The sequence below is a fragment of the Hydra vulgaris genome, chromosome 06 (assembly GCF_038396675.1).
Source record: "Hydra vulgaris chromosome 06, alternate assembly HydraT2T_AEP".
Lineage (NCBI taxonomy): Eukaryota > Metazoa > Cnidaria > Hydrozoa > Anthoathecata > Hydridae > Hydra > Hydra vulgaris.
Window position 1 is genome coordinate 54,961,808 of NC_088925.1, and position 26,431 is coordinate 54,988,238.

The following is a 26,431-nucleotide window of genomic DNA, read 5'->3' on the forward strand; positions in this document are numbered from 1 at the left end:
GAATTTCCATAAAAAGAGCAATTTGAATAGGTTGTGAAAATAGAAAGAGAGAAAAAAGAAAAAGAAAAAAGGTGAAGAAATCCTATAAGCTTATTCAGATTTTTATATCTCTTTTTATCCAAATATAAATCTAAAGACATCATGTATAATTTTTTTCTTTGTTTTCTGGATTTAATAGATGGTTTTTAATTTGTACTATATTTACCAATTTACCAAAAAAAATTTAATTGTTTTATTGTTCTATTGGCAAATTTAATATTTAAATAAAATCTTTCTTGTTTTTTGTAACAGATTTTAAATGGAAAAAAAAAAAAAATCATATTTTTACGTTTCAAAAAATGTTGTAGTGCATAGCATTTTTATCTGGATTTTGCAGCATTGTGCATCCAAGAGCAACTCAAATTCTTAAAAAACTCCTAAATATGTTAGCTATATATAAATGTAAAGTTGCTCTTACAAATTTATAGTTAACAAATGTATAGCTCATGCTGGCAAAATTTCTTAATAGGTCATTTCAATTAAAACAGGTCATTTCAATTAAATACATTATTTTGACAATAAACTTGTAATTTTACTTTAATTATATTATATATTATTTAAATTTATATATTTAAATATTATACTAAATATCATTCATATTATTAAATATTACACTGTTATTATATCAATTGTATTGATACTTCGTATAAATCTAAAAAATTAATTTTTAAAGAATATTTCTGTTGAAAAAACAATGACAATGACTGCTTAACAGAATGACTAATACACTTTTATTTTGTATTTATTTGTATATTATTAATGCATTATTGTGTGATAATAATGCATTAATAATATACAAAGATAAAAAGAAATAATCTTTTAAAAACATTTAAATATTAACTTGTTGTTTAATTTTAATTATTAAATATTTATATTTGTATTTATTTTTTTAAATTTACAAACACTTGTGACATTCCACTTAAAGTTGTGTAATATTTATAATTACTTTCTAGTATTGATTTGTATTATATTTATTATTTATAATATACTGATTAAACCTGAAATTTAAAACAAAAACCTGTAGTCCAATTTCTTCAGAGATGTTTTTGATTTTTAACTTTATCTGTTCAGTGACAAGTGCTAACTGGCTGCTCATATATTCAAGTGAATCTTGTACTTCTTCTCTTTCAGCCTGAAGATATGCTCTAAATATATACATCCATACATATGTATATATACATATATATCTTGTATATATATTTTATACATAGATATATATCTTATATATATATATATACATATCTTACATACATACATTCATACATACATACATACATACATACATACATACATACATACATACATACATACATACATACATACATACATACATACATACATATATATATATATATATATATAAATTGATTTTAATAAAAAAGGCAGCTTTATATATATATATATATATATATATATATATATATATATATATATATATATATATATATATATATATATATATATATATATATATCTTTTATATATATATATATATATATATCTTTTATATATATATATATATATATATCTTTTATATATATCTATATAAAGTACTGGTCAAAATTATAGCACAACCTCTTAAAATAAGATTGTCACAAAGTTTTTGTATGCATTAATCATATTGTTGAGAGGTTCTGTATTTTTGAAATGCGTTTACATTAGTCATTTAAAATGTGCAAGTAAAATTAAAAATTTTGTTCATTATTTATCTTAGAAATGAACAATTTTACTAACATATGCAAAAAAAGTTGGTCAAATTTATAGCACACTCACATTCATATGTAACTTTGACTGTGTGTATGATTAAATGCATTGACGCATTGTTGTGTACGATATTTTATTTATCTACTAGCATCATAGTTAATTATTTAAAAATTAAAGCATAATTTATGCAATGGGTCACAAAGCAGTGAGCTCTGAGGGGCGACAACTTGTAAAAAACTTACTTCAACAGCAATTTTATATTGCTGATATTGCTAAACATGCTAATACTTCCAGAAAATTTGTCTAAAATATTGCTGATAAAATTAAATTGAATTTACAAATGAAAAATCAACCAGACCAAAGACATCATAGATGCACTAATTCTACGGAAGACCGGTATATAGTGACACTTAATAAAAAAAATTGTACTCAATCAAGTAGATGAATTGCTATGTAGTTGAATGCTGCAAAAGAAAAAACTATTAGTGCAAGAACAGTTTGTCGTAGTTTGTTAAAAAAAGGGTTGAAAAGTAACACACAGAAATGACATTGTTATTGAAATAAGCCTCAGAAAAAGAAGTTGGTGTAAAAACTTGATCGATTGAACTTGAAAGAACTTGGTGTAAAAACTATGTTGATTAAATTCGAAATTAATGGCATCATGTAATATTTAGTGATGAATCACATTTTGAAGTCATAAATAGAAAGAATCCTAAGTTTGTACATCGTCTTTCTAACAAAAAAGATTTACCATTTAATTTTACAACAAAAGCACAAGGTGGCGGTGGAACTATTTCTGTATGGGGATGTTTTTCTGCAAATGAAATAGGTTTAATAAAGTTTTACAAAGATTGTTTGAATGCTTCTTGTTATTTAGAAGTTATTGCTGAAATACCTGACTATATGGACACAACTTTTAATTCTGAAGCTGAAGATTGTTTTTTATGCAAGACAATGCACTGTGTCACAAAGCAAAACAAACTCTTGAATGGTTTGCAACAAAGAATATTTGGCTCCTTGAATGTTCAACCAGTTCACCAGATGCAAATCCAATCAAAAATCTTTGGTCAATTATTGACCAAAAACTTGAAAATTACAACATAAGCAACACAAATTAAGACATTTGGGACAAGACTTCAATTGATCTTTGAATTAAATTGGTAAATTCCAGATCATATTCCTCAATTTTTTAGAGCTAAAGGATCCAACATTTTTCCAGATCATATTCCTCAATTTTTTAGAGCTAAAGGATCCAACATTTCTCCATATTAAATCAAATTCTAATGTTTTTTTATCTAAAATTAGTATTATTCCTAAGTGAACTTTAAAACATGTTAATTTTAAATTTATTTTCAATTTTCATTCATTTTTGTAAAAAGTAAAATGTTTTTCTTCAGATAAAAAAAATAATTATAACTTTTCATTCAACCCTCCATTTAATTTTTATCATTCAATTATTTTATTTTTACAATTTTGCTATAATTTTGCCCAGTACTTTATATATTAGGGTGTCCCAGCGCCCCTTATATTCTAAAAAAGATCTGTTCATATTCTTAAAACTTAATATTCTTATTTGATTTAGGGGGAGCACAAGACCCTTTAACACTTTCCAGGTCCCTTATATTATTAAAAAAAAAGTTTTTCAAATGTATTTCAATATATTTTCAAAAGAACCAATAGAAAGTTTGAAGAATATGAACAGATCTTTTTTAGAATATAAGCGGCAGCTGGGACACCCTTATATATGTATATATATATATATATATATTAGGGGTATTCAAAAAAAGTGAATTTTCAAATCTAAAAAACCATACCCCCTAAATTTGGGGCAAATATATAAAAAATGAGCCTCACAAAGTTTGAGCGCTGTCCGTTCTCTTTTGACCCCCCCTCAAGCTAATAATTTAGGGGGAAATTGACCGAAAAGTGGTCGTTTTCGGGCGTCTTGAGGGAGGGGCAATTTTTTTTTTTTTTCAAAATTTTTTTTCTGCTATATATATATATAGGCCTATATTTTTGTTTAAAAATATATGGTTTTTTCCTTACTTCTCAAAAATCTATGTTTGGTGATATTGAAAATCATGAAAATTGGTATTTTTTAAAATATATTTTCTGTTATGCCTAATGTTATATACATATATTTTCGTGTAAATTCTGATAGTTTAAAACTTTGAATTTTTTTAATAAATACAGATTAGTACATACAATAAACATTAAAAATGAGTGAAGCACAACTTAGGTCAATGAAAAAGGAACTTTTTATTATAAAAGAGGCAAAACCAGCTATATCAGGTATAAACATTTTTATTAATATTGGAATTATAATGAGTCATTAGTTGCTAAAAAATTTATTTTATTTATAAAATATAAATTTTTCTATTTAGATATACAACTTCCAACAGGCTTGGATATACTTCAACATTTAATATATAACCAACAATGTTGATCTGTATCAATATCAAGTATTATTGCTTGTCCCCTTGAAAAAAATTTTTCTAGATGTTCGGAGAGTTGTTGTGAATGTATTTTGTCTAAAATCAAGAGACCCTGGATTAAAGCTGGATTTGATGTGTTAACTGATTTAAGTTTAGTTAAAAAACTTTTTAAATTGCTTAAGTCCTATTCCAACTTAAAAAAAAATGCAAAAAGGGGAAATAGTGGTGATTTGGCTAAACAAAAAGAGTTTGAGATTGAAATAAAAAAACTTTTTTGGGCTGGTAATTATAATCTCAAAAACACAATCAGTAAAGATAAAAAAAGATCACTAAAAGACAAGATTGAAGATCTAAAATTTCTTGAAGATCAGGAAAATGAAAGAAAGTTTGTTATTGGTTCAGAGGATATTAAATATAGAAAAATGGTATTCAATACTTTTAATTAATTACTTTAGCTCTTTCTCAAGCTCTGTTAATTCTTTTTTCCACTAATTTTAAAATCAAAAACTAAAACTACATTTTTTCTGTTAATTAGGCAAAAGAAAGCATCAGGAAGAAAAATCGTTTACAGCCTAAGATTTTGAGAGATGATGTACCCAACGTTGAACTTATAGACACAATTCTAAGCGATGATTCTTCAATTGAATCTGATTTCGAGCCAGGCGATTGGTATCATATAGAAGTCTCTAAAAACCCAGACACAGTAATTGCAAAAATTCCAAAAGATGTTTTTGCTGGTAATGTTTCACTTACTGCTACAGCCTGTGATATACCACCAAATGTTTTACAGAAGGTAACAAATGCAATTCTATATCAATCGGGTGTTGATCTTAAAGAAGTTAAAAGCAGTCAGTCTACCGCATATAGAAAAATGAAAAAAGAAAATAAAAACATGGCAAAAATTTCAAAAGAAGATGTTAAAGCAGCCATAGACGCATCTCCATATCCATGTATAATTCATTTTGATGGGAAGACCTTGTTTGAGCTAAACAAAGGAAAAATGTTAAAGAGGGATAGAATGGCTGTTTTAGTTAACATTAATGGACAGACTTACCTACTTGGAGTACCTCCACTAGCGTCATCCACTGGTGAAGATCAGTTCTTAGGTGCAATGAACTTAATTAAGGAGTATTAACTTACGTCAAAAACTAGAGGAATATGCTTGATACAACATCATCCAACAATGGGACGAATAAAGGATCAGTTTCCAGAATATCTCAAGAACTGGATAAGTATCTCCTCCAAAATGCATGTAGACATCATGTGACTGAATTAAGAATGCTTCACTTTTGGAAATTAGTGACCAATGAAGAAACTAGTGGACCTGATAATCCTCTTTTCAAAAAGCTTAAAAATATTTTTGAAGAACCTAATTTTAACTATAATTCAGTTCTATGTTACGGTTTGATTGGAATAAGGTTAAAAGCAGTTTTTCAGAAAAGGCAGCTATGAAGTCATTAACATTTTGCAAAGCATGCGTTAGTAAACCAGGTGTTATAAGAGATGATAGAAGTGAGCTTGCAGAATTAGTTGTCACGTACTTATCCCCTATAACATATAAAGTAAGAAAAACTGGTGCTATTCATCATGCAAGATTTTTAGGAAAAGCAATTTATTATCTAAAGCTTCGGCTTTTATCCAATCAACTTACGTTTGTTCATGAAAATGATAAACTGAAAATTGAAATTAAGCTTATTACAGAATTTATTGTTTGCTTTTATGCAAAATGGTATCTACAATCTGAGGATGTCATCAAAGCTTCTTTTCTTGACATTACAGCCATACATCAAATGCATCTGTACAAGAAGGTATGTACAAACCCAATAGCTGTCGATGCTGTATTAGATTGAAAAAAAACACTATTTATCTATATTGAAAAATCAAAATGAGCAAGAATAAATAAAATTATAAATTTATATTCAAGTTTTATAACAGAAAAAAAATTTACAAATCTAATAATAATCAAGTTTAACTCTTTATCTTTTTTCGCATCACACCAAGTCCATCATTAAACTTAATCTTTGAAATTGTACCGGATTTTTGTTCTTGTGATCTGAATACAGATCGAACTTTGTCCACAGTTAGCAATCTGTTGTGCTTTTCAGTTTCATCAGAATATCTATGAATATACTGCCCCATCATACCTATTGACCGTTTTGAATGGTCATTTACAAAAATCAAAGTTTCAGCATATTTTTGAAAACTTTTGAAGCATGACTAAGTATGCCAATAGTTTGGTGTGTTAAAACAACTTTAAAAGGTATCATTGTTAAATGATACTAAAGGTATCATTGTTAAATCCAAATACCAACAATAAACATTGTTGGTATTTGGATTCAACAATGATACCTTTAGCTTTGCTAGATGATGAGTTAGCATCAGAGGAGAAGGCAAAAATTGCATCAGCAATTCTGTCATTTGATATGCCTAGCTCTGACTATTATAAGCCTGAGAATAAAGTAAAGCAAGATATCAAGGAAATTTATAAAATGAATACAAAAATTGGGAAAAAACCACCATCCTTGTCTGCCTTGGTTGATGTCTTTTCTTACCTGATTTTTGACATGATTGGGTTTGATAAGCAACGAGTTCAAGACTGGCTCTCACTTCCACCAAACTATTGGCATACTCAGTCATGCTTCAAAAGTTTTCAAAAATATGCTGAAACTTTGATTTTTGTAAATGACCATTCAAAACGGTCAATAGGTATGATGGGGCAGTATATTCATAGATATTCTGATGAAACTGAAAAGCACAACAGATTGCTAACTGTGGACAAAGTTCGATCTGTATTCAGATCACAAGAACAAAAATCCGGTACAATTTCAAAGATTAAGCTTAATGATGGACTTGGTGTGAGGCGAAAAAAGATAAAGAGTTAAACTTGATTAATATTAGATTTGTAAATTTTTTTTCTGTTATAAAACTTGAATATAAATTTATAATTTTATTTATTCTTGCTCATTTTGATTTTTCAATATAGATAAATAGTGTTTTTTTTCAATATAGATAAACAACATTGCTGAGGTCACAACCAACAACTGTTCATTCTTTCTGGCAAAATGAAGTTGGTTGCTCCCTCTGGTATGTCTTGGGAATAGTTAGAGAGGCCTTGTGTGTATATTTTAATACACACAAGGCTTATAAATAAATACATATATATATATATATATATATATATATATATATATATATATATATATATATATATATATATATATATATATATATATATAAATCTAACTTTAACTACAAAATTCTGATTTTCATGATTTTCAATACCACCAAACATAGATTTTTGAGAAGTAGGAAAAAAACCATATATTTTTAAACAAAAATATAGGCCTATATACATATAGCAGAAAGAAAAATTTGAAAAAAAAAAAATTACCCCTCCCTCAAGGCGCCCGAAAATTACCACTTTTCGGTCAATTTTCCCCTAAATTTTTAACTTGAGGGGGGGGGGGGGAAATGATCGGGCAGCACTCAAACTTTGCGAGGCTCATTTTTTATACATTTGCCCCAAAGTTAGGGGGTATTGTTTTTTAGATTTGAAAATTCACTCTTTTTGAATACCCCTAATATTATATATATATATATATACATATATATATATATATATATATATATATATATATATATATATATATATATATATATATATTATATATATACATATATATATATATATATATATATATATATATATATATATATATATATATATATATATATATATATATATATATATATATATATATAACATTATTTGTAAGATTTAGTTTTATAATTTATTAATTTAATACTGAAATAATAGATTTTGATGTTTGATATTGCAATGTAATGTTATTTAAAATCTTTATTGAGAGTTGATAAAAAAAAAAACTTTCTTTCTCTTTAGTAAATTGCTTATCACAATTAGAAGAGTAAGCCTGCATAAAAATATAGTTAATTTATATAGTTTTTATATAGTTTAATAGTTAAATGGATTTAGTAAAAGATTACTAGATTAAGTAATTTGATATAATTTAGCTAACTAGTTAAATAATAAATTAATACATTTTTTTATCTTTATTGAGTACATATAGCATTAGTAGCAGTAGCACCTACTGCAACACTTGGTAAATAGATTAGTAGTTTAGTATATTATTATTAGTAAGATATTTTTACTTTTTTAAATAACTTATTTAATGTAGCAAGATCAACAACATCAACTACAACTACAAAACTGCAACAGCAATTTCTGTAATAGCTGCTGCTGCAGTAATGGTACGTTGATTTGTAGCTTTAAATAATATTTGTATTTAGTTTTTTGCGTTTTGTTATGTTTAGTTAAAGGTTTTTTTGTAACATAATCACCAAGGAATATATCACATTCATAGAAAATACTCATTACATTTTTCTTGGTCATGTTTCTCCATCAAGTGCAATATCAACAAAAACCAAGAATGAATTATAAATTTTTCGATGAAAACAAAATATCACATTGGCACTGATGGAATTAACGTAAATACTGGTGTGAACAATGGTGCAACATTAGAAACTAACTTTAGAAACATTGATACAGTCTTTCATAAGTATATAAACAATTACCTTTTTTTACAATTAACTTATTATTAAAAAGCTGCTTTGATCTTGTTAATACAGCTGATATCCACTTAATAATGCTACATTAACAAGGCCAAACTTTGTTTCAGCAACTGCAATTATATGAGTTCCAATGTTGTCTATGGCTGCATTACAAATTCGACCAACAAGTTTGCTTTCAAGTGAATTTACATTTGTGGACACATAGTGGTATGTATTGTGGAAGACTTCGAATGTTTTTACCAATTTTTGCTTTTGCTTTAGTTTTAGCTTTGTCAACTGTCGATTGATAAAAGTAGATAACAATTCTTTGGCTGACTCTGTTGCATCAATGGGTTTAACACAGTCATTGATGTCATTGTCATTGAAGTCATTGATGGATGACAAAACGAAAAGCAGGCCAAGTGTTCTGTTTGTTGTTCTTTTTTTTTTTTTACTCTTGGTATAGTTTGCTTGTAAGTTTGCTTGTTCTCATTCTAGCTGGCACTGTGTGATGACATACTTTTGATAGTATGCTTAATCAATTGTTTAAATATTTTAAAGTTACTTGAATTATGCTTGATTGACAAATATCGCTATGATTTAGTAAATTAACATTTTAGGATTAATTTTTTTTAATTTTCTTTTAAATCTAAAAAATAATATTATAAAAATTATGTAGCAGAGTTGTGTTGACTGTTTTTTTTTTTGTTTTTTTTGAGTTCAAAACCCACAACTACATCCCAGGTAGTAATATACTTAAACATGTTCGTTTTAGTTGATGGAACTAGAGATGATAGCTCGTTTGAGCAGTGACCATGATACTACTTGTAAAAAAGAAAAAGAGATGTAACTTTACAATGATGGGAGAGAGGCTTAAGCTTAGCAGATAGACTGGGTCCAACTACGTTTACAATGCGGTTTTGGACCTTGTCTAGAAAAGAAAGAGCATCATGAGAAGAACCAGCCCAAATATTACAACAGTATTCCATACAGGGACAAATAAGTGATTTGCAGAGGTAGAAAATGGAATCAGCAGAGAGAGAATGGCGAGCACATATAAAAGAAGCAACCTTAACAGTTTTTTTTTTTTTTTTTTTTTTTTTTTTTTTTTTTTTTTTGTTATTCACCTCCTCAAGGCCGAGAAGGCCACTACAGACAAGGAGGTTACTTAATAGTGGTTATAACCCTCTCTCAACTCTATAACTCCGAAACACGAACCTTGACGAACAAGGCCGCTGCGCGGAGAAACAAGTTGAGCGCGGTACTACCAGGGACGTGGTGGGGATCGAACTCGGAACCTCTCGCTTATGAAGCAAGCGCTTTACCACTACACCACTACCGCATGCTAATTTAGCAATCAGTTAAATACATATTCTCCATGAAAGGTCAGTAGTACACAATAATCCAAGAATATGTAAAGAAAAGGACTCAGTAAGCGGGTTGCCATTCATTAATATAGGAATATTGACAGTACTGTGATAGTTGTTTGCAGTAAATAACTAAGAGTTTTGTTGGAGTTAAAACAAGCCACTGTGAGCCCCAATCTGTTACAGAAGTGAGATCAGATTCAAGATTGGCTGCCTGTTCTAAGCGATCGAAAAGAGAAGACTTTTTGTCAGACAGGACAATTAAGTTGAGTCATCAGCAAAAAGAGCTACTTTAGATGTAAGATTGTTGGGAAGATCATTAATGTAGATAAGAAACAAAATAGGACCAAGGATAGAACCTTGAGGTACCCCAGAAGATACTGCAAATAAAGAAGAGTGTTGGTCTACGAGGACTTTAATAAAGCAGTTGAAAATATCTCAAAAACTAATAATCTCAAAAACTTTCCAAGAATTTAAGATTATCAAAAACTTCATGTACCACTGTCAGCAATTTTATTTTTGTTTCAAAAAGAACCAAAAAGTGGTATTTTCTTTTTATCTTTTGCAAACAAGTTAAATGTCTTAAATAAATTTCTACAAAATAATTAAAAATAAAAAATAAAATTTTTTTAGCATACCTTTGAGATGATGCTTTGGCAAGAACCTGTTCTAAATGATTAATCATTTCTTTTGAAATCATGATTCCTGTTGTTGCGTGACTATAAAACTTTGTGATAATTGCAGATTTCGAAATGCATTCCTTAAAATTTAAAATTAGTTTAGAATTTATATTGAACTCAGCCACAACACTGCAAAAAATATTTAAATATGCTATAGGTTGTTATTAGCTGCTTTTTAATTATATTTTTAATTTTATTTTACTATTTTCTTTTTATTGAATTTTTTTTATATTGAAAAATAAGAGAAACTATTATTTGTAGGTTATAAATTTTATGATTATATTATCTAAATTTAAACATATTGTAATGCTAGAGTAGAGAATACATTAGGAAGAGCTATGAATACATTTTTATAAATAAAATATAATTAGAATACAATTGACAGTTTTTATAAACTTTGGTCTGCAATGGTAGAACAATATTCTAACCAATAGTAATGCAGCAAGTTTTTTTTCTTGAAAAGTTGAAAACTTTTTTTAGCACAAATAATTTCCCAAGTAGACAAAATAAAAAAAAAACTTAAATTCAAAAATATTTAAAAACAAATAAATATTAAAAAATAAGCAATTTAATTATAAATAAAACAAAAATAATATAATTATTAATATAATTATATATATATATATATATATATATATATATATATATATATATATATATATATATATATATATATATATATATATATATATATATATATGTATATATATATATATATATTAATTTATGTTTAAAACCTTAAATTTTGTTTCAAAATCTTCAAACTCTTGTCTTCTTGCTATTTTTCCTAATTTAAAGTCTAAAATATAAAAAAAATAAACACTTCACTCTATATTTTTTATAAATCAACTCTTTTAAAAAAAAGAAAATCAAATTAAAAAACTAATGTTTTTAAAAAAAAAACATACTTTTTAATAAAGTTAGGCACCAACTTTTCAACATGTTTAAAAACATTTTTTTTCACCTCAAAAGTTTTTTTTTAAACATTAAAAAAAAATGAAAACAATTTTCAAGTGGATAAGAAAACTAATAATACTCAAAGTTTACATAACCAAAATTTATATGATAATCAATTAATTATATGCTTAAGTATACTTTATGCCGCTTAATCAGCTGAAGCCATCAGCGGCTATAAAAGCCACAACATTTGCTGTAGGAACTACCATAATGGTTGTATAAACTATCAACTTGGAAAATTACGGTATATAACTTGAAAAAATCTTTGATTACAATTTTGGCTCTCATTTAATCAATTCATTTCCTGTAAAGAACTTTTTTCAATTTGCAGAAGTTCTTTATTAAAATTTATTCACCAAAATGATAAATAGATTCAAATGACAAATCTCTGTTCATCATCAGAATCATAATTTGATTATGGTGAATACTTATTGTACAGTGTGTTTTGTTTTTTAATATAATGTATATCATACTTATTGTTTGTACAGTGTATATCTTATTTATTGTTTATATTTATACCATACTTATTGTTTATATTTATATCATTTATTGTTTGTATCAACAAATATAAAAATATAAGTATAAAAATAAGACAAAAAGAAGATTGTCTAAACATTGTGTTACACTCGGAACTTAATGTTTTCTTATATAAATGATTTAGTTGCATGAATGATTTTTTATATGAATGATGTAAGTTTACTTAATAAGCTAAAATGTTAATTAGCTAAAACAGTTGAAATATTTTTAAATCAAATGGTTTAAAAATGTTTCATGAAAGTATAAAAAAATTTGTAAAGCATAGTAAACATTACTTTCCAATTTCTTGGAAAAAAAAAATTAGTTTTGGTGGCCAGAGATTCTTAAAAAAACTTGTTTATTGCTTATTCATTTTAAACAGTAAGCTGTCATATTTTATGTTTTTCTGTGTAAAAACATGAAGCTTTATTCATGATCAAAGTTGAAATATGCTGCTATTTGTAGCCCACTCGAAACCACCCACTAAACAAGATTCAAAAGTAAATTTGTAAATATTTTGAACTTATTTAAAACAAAGTAATATTTATATAAATAAATATATTAATAAATATATATATATATATATATATATATATATATATATATATATACATATATTTATATATATATATATATAAATATATATATATACATATATATATATATACATATATATATATATACATATATATATATATATATATATATATATATATATATATATATATATATATATATATATATATATATATATTTATATATATATATATATATATATATATATATATATATATATTTATATATATATATATATATATATATATAAATATAATATAATAGAAATACATATTAGAAATATAAAAGAAATACATATTAAGGGTGGATAAAAACAAAGTCAGTTCAGAATTCTACAATTACATATTCTGATATGAATATTTTCCTACTGATAAACCAAATAGTATTAGCCATCTTTGACTTTCAATCATTGTACTTTAAAGAGTGGTGTAAGACTGCTATGCAATAAATTAATCATCAATTCAATACTGAAAAGATATTGCCCGACACTTTCGCATTGAAAAAAAACACTTGACATTTGCTCTTTGAGAAGATAATACTGTACTTATTTTTTAAATTATAAAGCAATTCGTCATATTAAAAAGCATAGAAAGGAAGAGTCTTAATGCTATAACAAATTGTTGCAGTGCTATGAAAACCGTTATGTTAAGAAAAATTGTTACAAACTTGGAAATTAATGTGAACTTAGTTAATACAATTGGCTTTCTAAATAATTACTATTTAAAATTTGTTAAGTATTTGATTACTTGCTTATTTGTTTTAACTATTTGGTAACTATACAATTTGTTATATATGATTAATTAAGTATAATTTTAAATTACATTATGGGATGATAGGAAATAATTTACAAGATAAGATGGGAAATTTACACCATATGAGGGAAAGTTACACCATAAGATGGAAATATAAACTATTAGATAGCAAAACGATAAACACAACAATAATTTTTATTTACTAAACTAGGTTATTTATTTACTAGTAAAGAGGTAGACATCGTACTAGCAGAACTAATCATGACAAATTTCTTTTGTACCAAGGTACTACTTTTATGCTGAGTAGACAGAGCCGGGATTTGAACCTTCAATCCTGCTGCTACGGCCAATAATAATTCTGAACTTTTAGCAGGGCTCATTAAAAAATATTTCAAATAATAAATCAATGAATGGTAAAAAAATAATTGATTATTGTTACTTTTAAAATCAAGCATCCTGTGTGAAGATAATTTGATTGTTTTTATCATTTTTAGCTTCATGTTATCAAAATATCGTAATAGCTCCAGAAAACACCTTACAGAGGTTATATAATAAATAATTGTTAAAGATAAAAATGATAATTGTTATTTCAAAATCATGTATCCTTTGCATAAATTAAAAAATGATTTCATCATTTTTATTCTTTTCAAGTTGATGTAAGTAAAAGATTTTAGTTTAAAAGTTGAAAGGATTCACTCAATAAACCTAAAAGGTGTTTAAGATAGCTAAACTAAACATTGACTGTTACCAATGGTAATAGAGTCAATGGCTCTATTTCTAAAAAAAGATGGCAATCAATTTATAGCTAACAAAATACTGTTCTGATCTGGAAATCAAATTAGCACAAAGAAGAGTATCCTGTTAGAAATAGTTTCAACTAATAATGTCATTAAAATCAATTTAAATCAGAAAATAGTATGAAAAAATACGATATTTAATTCAGAAAATAAAAAACCATGGATGTTAAACTAAAAAAAAACTAAAAAAATAAAAAGATTTTTAAGGTTTAGACAATTTGAAGTATTTGAAAATGTAAAACTTATGTTGTATGCAAACCATAAATAGAAAACATTATAACTGGTTTTAAAAAATAAATAGAATACTAACAAAAAAACATTGAAAAAACAAAATTCTGCTGTAACAAATGTAACAGAAATAGCAATTATGTTGTCAGGATTTGGAACTGAGTAAAAAAAATATTATTGTGAGGATTTAGTACTTTATATTTTTTATTTTTATATTTCATTTATGCTCATTAATGTTTTTATTTTTACAAATAATAATGTCATAGCTTATTTTTTATATTACAATATACATTTTAAATTATTGTCATTTTTTTATTTTGTTGCATGAAAAAATAAAGCCATATAATATAAAAAATAAATGGCAGACACATTTAACTAATTTATATTTTTATACCTGTGTCAGCATTATCTTCTTCAACCAAAGGACTATCTGTATATCTCGCATTTTTATGACTAATTCTATATCGAAGCATCTAAAAAAAAGTCTAAAGACAATAAAAAAAAGTTCTCTCAAGGCAATATAAAAAAAGTAAGTATCTAAAGAAAATTTAAAAACAATCCTAATGAATACAACTTTAAAGATTTAATTCATTTTTTACAAAAGTTATTTCAAACCTCAAGAGCTGATACAAAAAAAATACGATCTGCTGCTTCAACTCTGGAAACACATTTCAGCTCATCAACTAAAAACTCTGTTGTTCGGTCCAAGTGCTGCTGGCGAACCTAGTAAATTTTAAACACTTTTAAAATCTTTGTAGCAAAGTAAATAAATAACAATAATAAAATAATTTACAAGTTTGATCATTTCTGGTTCTCCATCAGCAGATGCATCCCACCTATTATTCAAAATGAAAATATTTGGTTTTGACAATCGAGTATTTACTTTGTGAAAAAAAGATTTTTCCTAAAAATAACAGCATTAAATCATTAAATTCCTAAACGAAAAATAAATCAAATTATTAAATTTAAAAAGTTTAAAAAAGATTATCCCTTTTTATTAAATTGTAAACTAGAATTAGCGCTAATTTAGTAAAAAATATGAAAATATGAACTTTTAATAGTAAAATTAATATTTAAAAATCCAAATATTAAACTTACTGTCTGGTTGAGAGTTGACTCAGAGTTGACTACCAGAACAAAAACATCTGCATCTAAACAATGTTTATCAATCCAACAATCTAGATCTGGCGTAACATCAATCCCTGGACTAAATGATAGACCAAGAAAAAAAGACAAAATTATGTTAATATGCACCTTATTTTATTTTCTACATTAATATAAATAAATATTGTTTAAGCTTTAAAAACCATTAGATTAAGATACATACATACATACATACATACATACATACATACATACATACATACATACATGCATATATTCATATACATATATATATATATATATATATATATATATATATATATATATATATATATATATATATATATATATATATATATATATATATATACAACCCTCGGAATTAGGAAAAATAAGGTCGGAAATTTATTGCCGACCTCAAACTGTTAGAGGTCGGTAAAAAAAATTTGACTCAAAGGGATTGCCATAAAACATAGAAATAAGGTAGGCAAAAAATTGCCAACCTTATTAGGTTGGCATTGCTAAATGCCAACCCTAATTCCAAGGGTGTTATATATATATATATATATATATATATATATATATATATATATATATATATATATATATATATATATATATATATATATATGTATATATATATATATACCTGTCTACAAACACTACATCATCTTTCAGTAAAGGACATTCTGATTTTGGCCAATAAACATTTAACAAACTACTAATATCTAATTTGTTGTTGTGAAGAGCATGCGCCAGTTGTTGCAGAGACTAAATTAAAATAACTAAAATTAAATTAAAAAGTAACATTAATAATACAACTTAATGGTACATTTTAATTGTTAAGTGCATATATTTATGAAAGGGTGTTTCAAAAGTTGTGTACATGCATTTAATTCATTATATGTATCTGTATATATATATATATATATATATATATATATATATATATATATATATATATATATATATATATATATATAACTCTTAACTGGTTGTCAGAAAGTTTTTCCGTATTTTGTTGACAAAAAATTAAAATTAAAATGCAAGACTAGAATTTTTTTTTTATTAATTGATAGACTTCCTGCCCCAACCAAACCCTCAGTCGATGTAGCAGCACTCCCTTGTGAGTCAGGCTAAAAGATAGTAGATGTAGCAGCACTCAGTTGCGAGTCAGGCTATTTGTCAGTGTATATAGAAGCACTCCGTTGCGAGTGCTGCTATATCCCACTCGCAAATTTTTGCTATACAGTAAAAAAAGTAAAAATAAAAACATTTTATTAAAAAAAATAAAAATAAAAACATTGCTTATATTGTTAAAAACATATATATATATATATATCTATCTATCTATATATATATATATATATATATATATATATATATATATATATATAAATTAGTAAAAAACACTTATCTAACTTTTATAATACTATAAAAATTAGTAGTTAATTCATAGTTCTTAAAAAACAACAAAATTATAAACCTATTATATCTAAACCAATTATTCTCTATCATAACCAATGCAAGAAATTTGATCAAGTTATTTGTTTTGTTTTGTTTTATTTTATTTTAAAATACTATTTGTGTAATGCAAGTATACAATAAAAAAATCATAAAGTTATTTTTTTGTTTAGAAAAATATGTAAAATTAAAAAACAAAGTTTTTTTTTAATATAATTTTATATTTCTTTGAAATCAAAAGAATTTTAAAGAGTTTAATATTAACAATGCTACCTTACAGTATCTTACAGTATCTTACAAGATAAAGTAATTAACAATATCTTACATTAACTGCTATCAGTATCTTACATTAATTGTTAACAGTATCTTACATTAATTGCTATCTTACAGTATCTTACAAGTTAAAAAGGTTTATATGCTATTTCTGATTATTACAAATTGAAAAAAAATAATAAATAAATAACTTATGAATAAATTATAACTTACTGCAACACTTTTGCGATCTTTAGTAATTGAGTCTTCCATATAAGCATCACTTCCATCAGCTCCAATAACACTAACAAAACAATTTGTGGTATGCCCAATACCAGCTGGCAAAATTTTATCTGAAAGCATAGCATTGACAACAGTACTTTTTCCATTACTCGTGCGCCCAAAGAATGCTACCTTCATGTGATCACGCAAAAGAACTTCATTGATGCATACTACTTGACTCAAATACCCATCAACCTGATATTAAAAAGTTTACAAATAAAAGATTTTAACTAAAAAAACTTTAAATTATTAACAAAATTATATATATAATGTGGTAGTGGTGTGGTGGTAGAACACTCACTTAGTAAGCAAAAGGTTCTGTGTTCGATCCCCACCACGTCCCTGGTAGTACTGCGCTCAACTTGTTTCTCTGCGCAGCAGCCTTGTTTGTCAAGGTTCATGTTTCAGAGTTATAGAGTTGAGAGAGGGTTATAACTACAATTCAGTAGCCTCCTCGTCTGTAGTGGCCTTCTCAGCCTTGGGGAGGTGAATTAAAAATATATATATATATATATATGTATATATATATATATGTGTGTGTATATATTGTGTATATAAATATATATATATATATATATATATGTATATATATATATATATATATATATGTATATATATATATATATATATATGTATATATATATATATATATATATATATATATATATATATATATATATATATATATATATATATATCTGCCTCAGCAGGAGTAAATGAGTGCACAAGTGGTGAAATTCCCGAGCAGGCGTGGTGGTTGACACAAAATAACCTCGGTTAGCTTGTAACATTCCAACATAATCATGGCAAAAGGTTGAAACTGATTTGTTTCAGTGGGATAATAAAGATTTTAATTATTGTTGATTGTTATAGTTTGTGGATTGAGACTTTTCTGATTTCGAGTATCAATTCAGTAAATGTAATATAAGCATGCAAAGAATTATTTTCTAAAAATGGTATTCCAAAGGAATTAGTTTTAGATAAAAATACACAATATATTCCAAAATTATTTCATCAATTTTCTCAACAGTGGCAATTTAAGCACATAACAAGCAGTTTACACTACCCACAGTCAAATAGCTTAACCAAAGCTACTTAGAAATCAGTTAAAATTGTGGTAAAAAACTGTCATATGTCTAAGGTATTTTAATTTTCATAATACTTCAACAAAATGTGGCTTATGAAATAAAATGAAATGAAAAATGAAATGAGGTTGTTAACATTAAGTGAGATAAAAAAAGTTAAAAAAAGAGTTGATTCAAAAAAAAATACCATGATAAAAATATTTGTACTTAAGTACCATACTTTTTCAATCAGGGTCAAAATGTGGCAAATGTGTAAATGTGGCAAGACGAAATAACAAAATCAAGTCTTATAGGTAAAATAATAAATGGGAAACCCCTAGATCATATGAACCTGGATTGTACAAATTCAAATTAAGCCACAATAAACATATTCTCCATCAAAACCATATTAATCTTAAAAGATTGTACAAAATATTTTCCCCCGTGCATGCCCCCATTGTACAAAATACTTTCCCCTATGCATTTCCAGAAGCAGAAAATATACCAAATGAGATTAACACAAAATCAAATGATACAAGAATCAAATCCTGAACGAAAAATAAAAGGGAAAAAATCATTCAATTATGAGGAACAAAAAGTAAAACCTAGTAAAACAAAACAATTATATTTGTTTTGTTTTACTAGGCATGCGTGTCATATTTATATACATGTATCACGGCTTAATTTTATAGATTAGAATCGGACTTTTAAAGAATATATATTATAAACACAACAAGCTTCCACCTTTAAGGACAATCGAACACAGTCAACATGTACTCAAGTCAACTACTCATATTCTGACAATAGGAATGATAAAGAAGCAACAAAAAGTACTACTATACAATAAACCACCATATAACAAGAAATATCAACAATTATATAACAAAAAAGATTACAATTAAATGATTTAAAAATTTAAAAATTATTTATTATTAATAAAATTAAATGATTAAATAACAAAGTTATTTGGGTTGATAAATTTTTAATTTTAAACAAATGGTTTATACAACATCTGATTATCAATTTATAATTATAGATGCGATATATTTATTTGTAGATTGAATATGAGTAGCAACAATAAAAGATCTTCTTTGGATGCACATTGAATTAAACACATTTGTAAAAAAAGAAAATGCAACTTGTGGTTTATGTGCCGCAATACAAAATTTAGTAATGTGTTGGTTACAGCATAGTGAAACAAAGTATTCTCAAATACTTTGTTTCACCTGTGCGAAAGTATTTGAGATTTTGAATAAAAATTAGCATTAAATTTTAAAATCAATCCTGTATCGACATATGCATACATTGACAAAAAAAAATCAACAAAGGAACCATTAAAAGCATTACAATGGACTTATAGAACTCAAAAATTAGTTTAATTATATTAGACTTATGAAACTCAAAGTAAACAAAAAGTAGTAAAATAAACTACAACAGATGAAGCTATAGTAGTGAGTACATTGAACAAGTATTTTGTTTCAATTTTAATGAAGAAGGATTCAACAAACCTATTAAAAATTATTGATAAATTTAATTTTGAACTTCCATAGTGAAGTTTTACAGTTGCTTAAGTCCATATTAACAAACTTGATGTACAAAACCTTGTATAATTAACAGCTTTGTTAATTATTATGAAGCTAATTAGTATGAAACAATTAATTTATCACAAGGCACTTGCTGATAGATACAATGCAGACAGGTTACTATTGGATATAAGTTATTTTGTTTTATTGTTAAGACTATTAGTAAATTGGCTCAGGATTAGAAACATTATTTATTTTATCTATTATTGTGGTGTAAAAGTTTCCTAAGCAAAATATTTCAAAGAGTAATAGGGGATAGATAGGGGTGCCCAAAGATTAATAAAGTCTTATATACAAATATATACATATACATATCAGTATATGTATATATTTGTATATAAGTTGCCATTCTTACAAACTCGTTATACTTAAAGTTACTTTATTCTGTTTTAAATACTAATTAAAATTAAAAAACTCACTCACTAAACATCATCAGCGGTATTATGAAGCAGTTCTGCTTCCTCTTCATAAAGTATTTTTAACCTTTTTAGTTGATTTCTATTTAGTTAATTTAATTTCTACAGTTACTCAATGATTTAATTATTTCATTAAAAGACCGCAGGGGAAAAAGGGCACGTCACATTTTCCAATTATTTGAGTTATGTCCCCTACTATATAAACATAAGCCTGAAAGTTAGCAAAATAGTAAAATCTAACCCAAAAAAGACCAATGTAATGCTACACTTAGTGTCCCAAAAAATACAGTAAGAACAAACATAGCGAATTTTAAAGACAAAATTTCATTTATCTCAATAGTAGAAATGTGTGTGACATGTGCCTTTTTCCCCTGTAGTTTTCATTTGTTTATCTTACTAAGGAGAATTGTTTCAAATATGTTAAACTTTTCAAACTACGCGTAGCATAAAATAATTATTAAAAAAATTAACTTTTTTATTTATAAAATAACTAGACACACTTTTTTTTATTTATAAAATAACTAGACACATACCTTGCAAAGGACTTTATGAAGGTTGCTTGCAGTTTAAAATGATGGAACAATTGTTGGAAATATTAGATAATACTTTTTTATTGTGTGAATTAATAATATTTGTGATGTTTGGAACAAAGCTATAACTGACTATTAAATTATTCTTATTAAAAATTTTGTGAAACTTATGTGTTTTTGGAAAATGCTTCTCAATTAGATTTAGAAAATTTTTTGCGATGTTGATTTTTACATTTTGCAAAAACACAAGATTAAACCAAATAATGTTTTGTGATGTTGATTTTGGTTTTGATAAGACAAGATTTTTTTGGAATGTAATCTTTTCATTATACCCACTTGCTTCTAACTCATTGTTGAAAAATGATGGTGCTCTATCCAAAACTTCTTTGCTCGATGAAATATTACTAATAGGGTTAGATATCACAGTTGGTATAGATTTAATAATACTAGGGGGTGGGTAAAATTTACGTTAATGTATAATGAATGGTCACCTGGTTTTCTGTATGGCTGGAAAGTATTTTCTAACAGGTTGAAGGTAAAATAAAGAAAGTTTACAATTTTAAGCTGGTTTTTATTGTAAGATTTAAATTTCTCCTATAAAAGATGAACAATGTTTTTCCTAATTCTCTCCGATTGTGGTCTATTAGTAAACATTTATAAAAACAGCAAAGACCATCATCTCTATATAATCCAACGGTTTGCAACCTATAGTCTTGACTTATAGTAAATAGAATAAAGAGCCCAACTAACTCACATACTTCAGCCCCATCGAAACTTCCCATAGTGATGTCAAAATTAGGATCACCAAGTTTTTTGACCCAGACACTACTGTGGTCAGTAAACAGTAATGATTTTCCTGAGTGATTAATAATATCTAATGTGTTTTCTGAAATTTCTGTAAAATTGTTTGGCGTGAAGAAGTGAATTTTGAAGTATTTCTTTAGAGATCTTTAGAACTCTTCAATATCAAACTGGATGAAAGAACAGTTGTGTTTGTCTTTAATATTGTGGGACCAATTTATCGTGCCATATTATACAGTTGGTTTACAAAGGTGGTTTTTCTCACTTTATTGTTGATATTTTCACGTAAAATTTTACTACCCTTTCCAAGCTCTGGTTTAGATGGATCAATTATTCGACATTTAGTATTGTTGGCAAAATCATCTTTGTGATCTTTTATTGTTATAAACGTGGTATTTATTGCAAGACACTCCATTCTGTTGCCAATACCTAAGTCTTTAGCAATAACTTTCGCCGCATTATTAAGGTTATTATATTGTGAATTATCAGATTTTAATTTGTAAGTTCTGGTTAGGTTTTCATTAAAACGTTTATTGTATAAAGATTTTTCAAGCTCATAAATATTATTTGAATTATCCCCAAAATAAATATTTTTTCTGATGATTTAATTTTACAAATGTCATTATTTAGTTGTTTTTGAAACTGGTTGTAGGTATTAGTAAAAAAAATATTTTGCATCATTTTAAGTAGATTGTTTTTGAAATTTACTAGATTAGGATGATGTGGTGGATTTTCTTGTTTTAAAATTGTAGTGGTAATCTGGTTCTTGGTTTAGATTTTTCTCCCAAATTAGAGCTTATAAATTAGAGCTATTTTCAATTATGGATGTACAATATAATTTTTAATGCTACTCAACAAGACTGTAAATAAGTGTCAAAAGATGTTTATAAAACCCTTACAACTTTAAAACCATGCTATGGTATGATAAAATGATTTTTGCTTAAAAGTATTTTTAAATACTTTTAATGTGTATATATATATATATATATATATATATATATATATATATATATATATATATATATATATATATATATATATATATATATATATATATATATATATATATATATATATATATATACACACATTAAAAGTATTTAAAGGTTGCATATATATAAATATATATATTTACATGAAATATATATATATATATATATCTCATGTAAATATATATATATATATATACATATATATATTTACATGAAATATATATATATATATGTTTTTTTTTGTTCCCTTACGTATTTTTTTTTACTTTATCTATACTATTTTTTTCATAAATATAATTATTTTTTTATCTTTTATAATATTTTTATTTGTATCTATACATATCTAAATTTATTTTTTTATTTTAAAAATATGTTTTTCATATTTATTTTGGTTATTTTTATTTGTTTATTATATATTATAGTTCATTTTTATTTTCATCTATTTACAAAAATAATTAATTACAATAATATAACCATATTTAAACCTTGCTGTAACCTTAACCCTAGGCGTGACCTTGATGCTGACCCAAACCAAACCCTCAGTCGATGTAGCAGCACTCCCTTGCGAGTCAAGCTATTTGATAGTTGATGTATGTACTTTTTGTTCTCTATAAAAGTTGCTTACGGGGACATTTTTTTTACAAAAAAAAACAATTCTTACAGGTACAAAAAATTATCGGGTACACTAAAATGTCCCTGATAATGCTAATGTCCCCGTAAGTGTTCACTTTTTGTAAAATCTGTCCCCATAAGTGATACTATAGGTGTATATTAATATATATATATATATATATATATATATATATATATATATATATATATATATATATATATATATATATATATATATATATATATATATATGACATCAAAATAATTCCTGTTCTCTATGAAATAGCTGAATTATATTTGCACTATCTAACATCACGTGCAATCCTGTCCGCTTTCTCTATGCTATCTTTCTAACATTATTACTTCCCTCTTTTGCTCTAAGATAACTTCGATCTTCCAAAACTCACTTTACTCTCGGCCGTAAAGCGGTTATGACGCTCCTTCTTGGGGGGCTGAACATGTCTATGCGTGCCTTGGTATGGTGGTCTCTGTATGGCAACTAGCCGGAGGAGATTAAACCACAATACCTATATATATATATATATGACATCATAAAATTCTCTTTTTTTTTTCTTTTTTCTTTTTTTATTTTTTAGCGCTGGCTAAATGGAGAAGTCTGATATTTATATATATATATATATATATATATATATATATATGTATATATATATATATATATATATATATATATAGTATATATATATATATATATATATATATATATATCATTAGTGTACACTCGCAGTCGCCCGATGGCATATGCCACCTGAATCTTTCGAAAGGGCTACTGGAAATAATGTTTTGATGCAATAAATTAAAAAATGAACAAATTTAAATAGTCGCCGGCTAGGCGACTATTTAAATTTGTTCATTTTTTAACTTATTACTTAAATTTAAGTTATTAATTATAAAGCTTTTTATAAAGATTGAATGAAAGTTTTGAAGTCATAACTGCTATTAATTTGCAAACAATTTTACAAAATTAAATTTAAAAAATTTCTTATGTTAAACGTTTATTTATCAAACTCTTTTAATTAGATAATAAACTTTTTTTATTTAATTTCATTAAAATGTTTGTTGAAAATGCCTTCTTTAAAAAATATAATAAAATTTTAATACACAAATAAAGTTTTTTTTGTTATAAGCTCTGTAATAGTAAACATTCCATTGTTATATTATTAAAATTAATTTAAATATAATAATACACTTTTATTTTAAAGAATAACTTCAAAAAAACTTTGCCTGAAAGCTATTTTATCTTTCAATTATCACTCATTTAAAGTTTAATTACAAGAAAACTTTTTTTTAAAGTTGTTTAAGTCACAATTCCCATTCATTTAAAGTTTAATAACATAAAACGTGGCACAAATAAAAATAAATAACAATAAATATAACGTATAAAGTATACAATAAATATAATGTATAAAGTTGAAAAAATATAAACAATCTTTTTTATAATTTTACATTCATCAAATATGAAAATATAATTTTATTCCTAGTGAAAACACACACTTTAAATAACTCATTTATGCTAATATTAATTTTTTTTTTTTTTTTGTTATTCACCTCCAATTTATTTATGCTAACATCAATTTTTTTTTTTTGTTATTCACCTCCTCAAGGCCGAGAAGGCCACTACAGATGAGGAGGCTACTTAATAGTGGTTATAACCCTCTCTCAACTCTATAACTCCGAAACACGAACCTTGACAAACAAGGACGCTGCGCGGAGAAACAAATTGAGCGCTGTACTACCAGGGATGTGGTGGGGATCGAACTCGGAACCTCTCTCTTATAAAGCGAGCGCTTTACCACTACACCACTATCGCATTTTAACAATATATTAAAGATGTATTAATAATATATTAAAGATCAAATAAAGATGCTTTGCAAAAAATTGTGAAATCTACCACCAAAAAACGGCTCCGTCACCTATGCATAAATATGATATTATACACTTATTATACATATCGACACTAAATCATAAATCCTACCTGTTGAATACTTTTTTGAACTCCATTATCAGTTTGATTGAGTATATCGCAATCTAAAAGAAACGCTCTAGACTCCTTCAAATATGTAAATATGTCATCAAAAATTTTATTTACTCTTCTTTTTGCACGAACAAAACGTTGTAATGGTGAGTTTATAGGCCCATCAACTACACTATTCAACATGCTTTTGTCAGACTGGATTGAATTTGTTTTTTTGAAAGTTTTTCCTGGTGGCATTTTATAAAATTAAAAACTCTTCTACCAAATAAAATTTCATCAAATTCTATCCATTAAAAAATTAGTTTCAACTTCAGTAATTTAAATTAATTAAAAATTTGTAAATATTATTTGTAGGATGTCCAGGTGACATTTTACTAAAATAAAAAGATTTTTGTAATTAGAGAAAATTTTATAAAAAATATATAAAGTGAGAAATTTAAAACGAGAAATATTTCTGGGAAAAGAAAAAAAAAATTTTTTATATGAAAACTGATAAAAACAATACATTAACTGATTAAAGTAATACTGTAAATAAATTTATTCAAAACTTATTTAATTTATTTCTTTTTATCACTAAACATTTTCATTATTATTTATTGTATGAAAAAAATTTTAGATCAAGAAACAACAAAATTTATATATTAAAATTATTCTATAATTACATTTTAAAATTTTATTAATTAATTAAACTTTAAATTATTTTTGCAAAAGAAGTTCA

General features: G+C 25.6%; 1 protein-coding gene across 1 annotated transcript in view; it reads right to left on the reverse strand.

Moving 5' to 3' along the window:
* LOC100205666 (mitofusin-2) overlaps nucleotides 1–26,090 on the reverse strand; it is a 46,871-nt gene extending 20,781 nt beyond the window's left edge. The window contains exons 1-10 of the mRNA XM_065800494.1: nucleotides 25,714–26,090; nucleotides 17,675–17,917; nucleotides 16,374–16,495; nucleotides 15,719–15,827; nucleotides 15,414–15,524; nucleotides 15,236–15,343; nucleotides 15,015–15,093; nucleotides 11,532–11,593; nucleotides 10,753–10,874; nucleotides 1,058–1,184 (exon numbers count right to left, since the gene is read on the reverse strand). Coding sequence (XP_065656566.1) covers nucleotides 1,058–1,184; nucleotides 10,753–10,874; nucleotides 11,532–11,593; nucleotides 15,015–15,093; nucleotides 15,236–15,343; nucleotides 15,414–15,524; nucleotides 15,719–15,827; nucleotides 16,374–16,495; nucleotides 17,675–17,917; nucleotides 25,714–25,950 — 1,320 coding nt within the window. The 5' untranslated portion in view covers nucleotides 25,951–26,090. The remainder of the gene's footprint in view (nucleotides 1–1,057; nucleotides 1,185–10,752; nucleotides 10,875–11,531; nucleotides 11,594–15,014; nucleotides 15,094–15,235; nucleotides 15,344–15,413; nucleotides 15,525–15,718; nucleotides 15,828–16,373; nucleotides 16,496–17,674; nucleotides 17,918–25,713) is intronic.
* Between the last annotated feature and the right edge of the window lie 341 nt (nucleotides 26,091–26,431).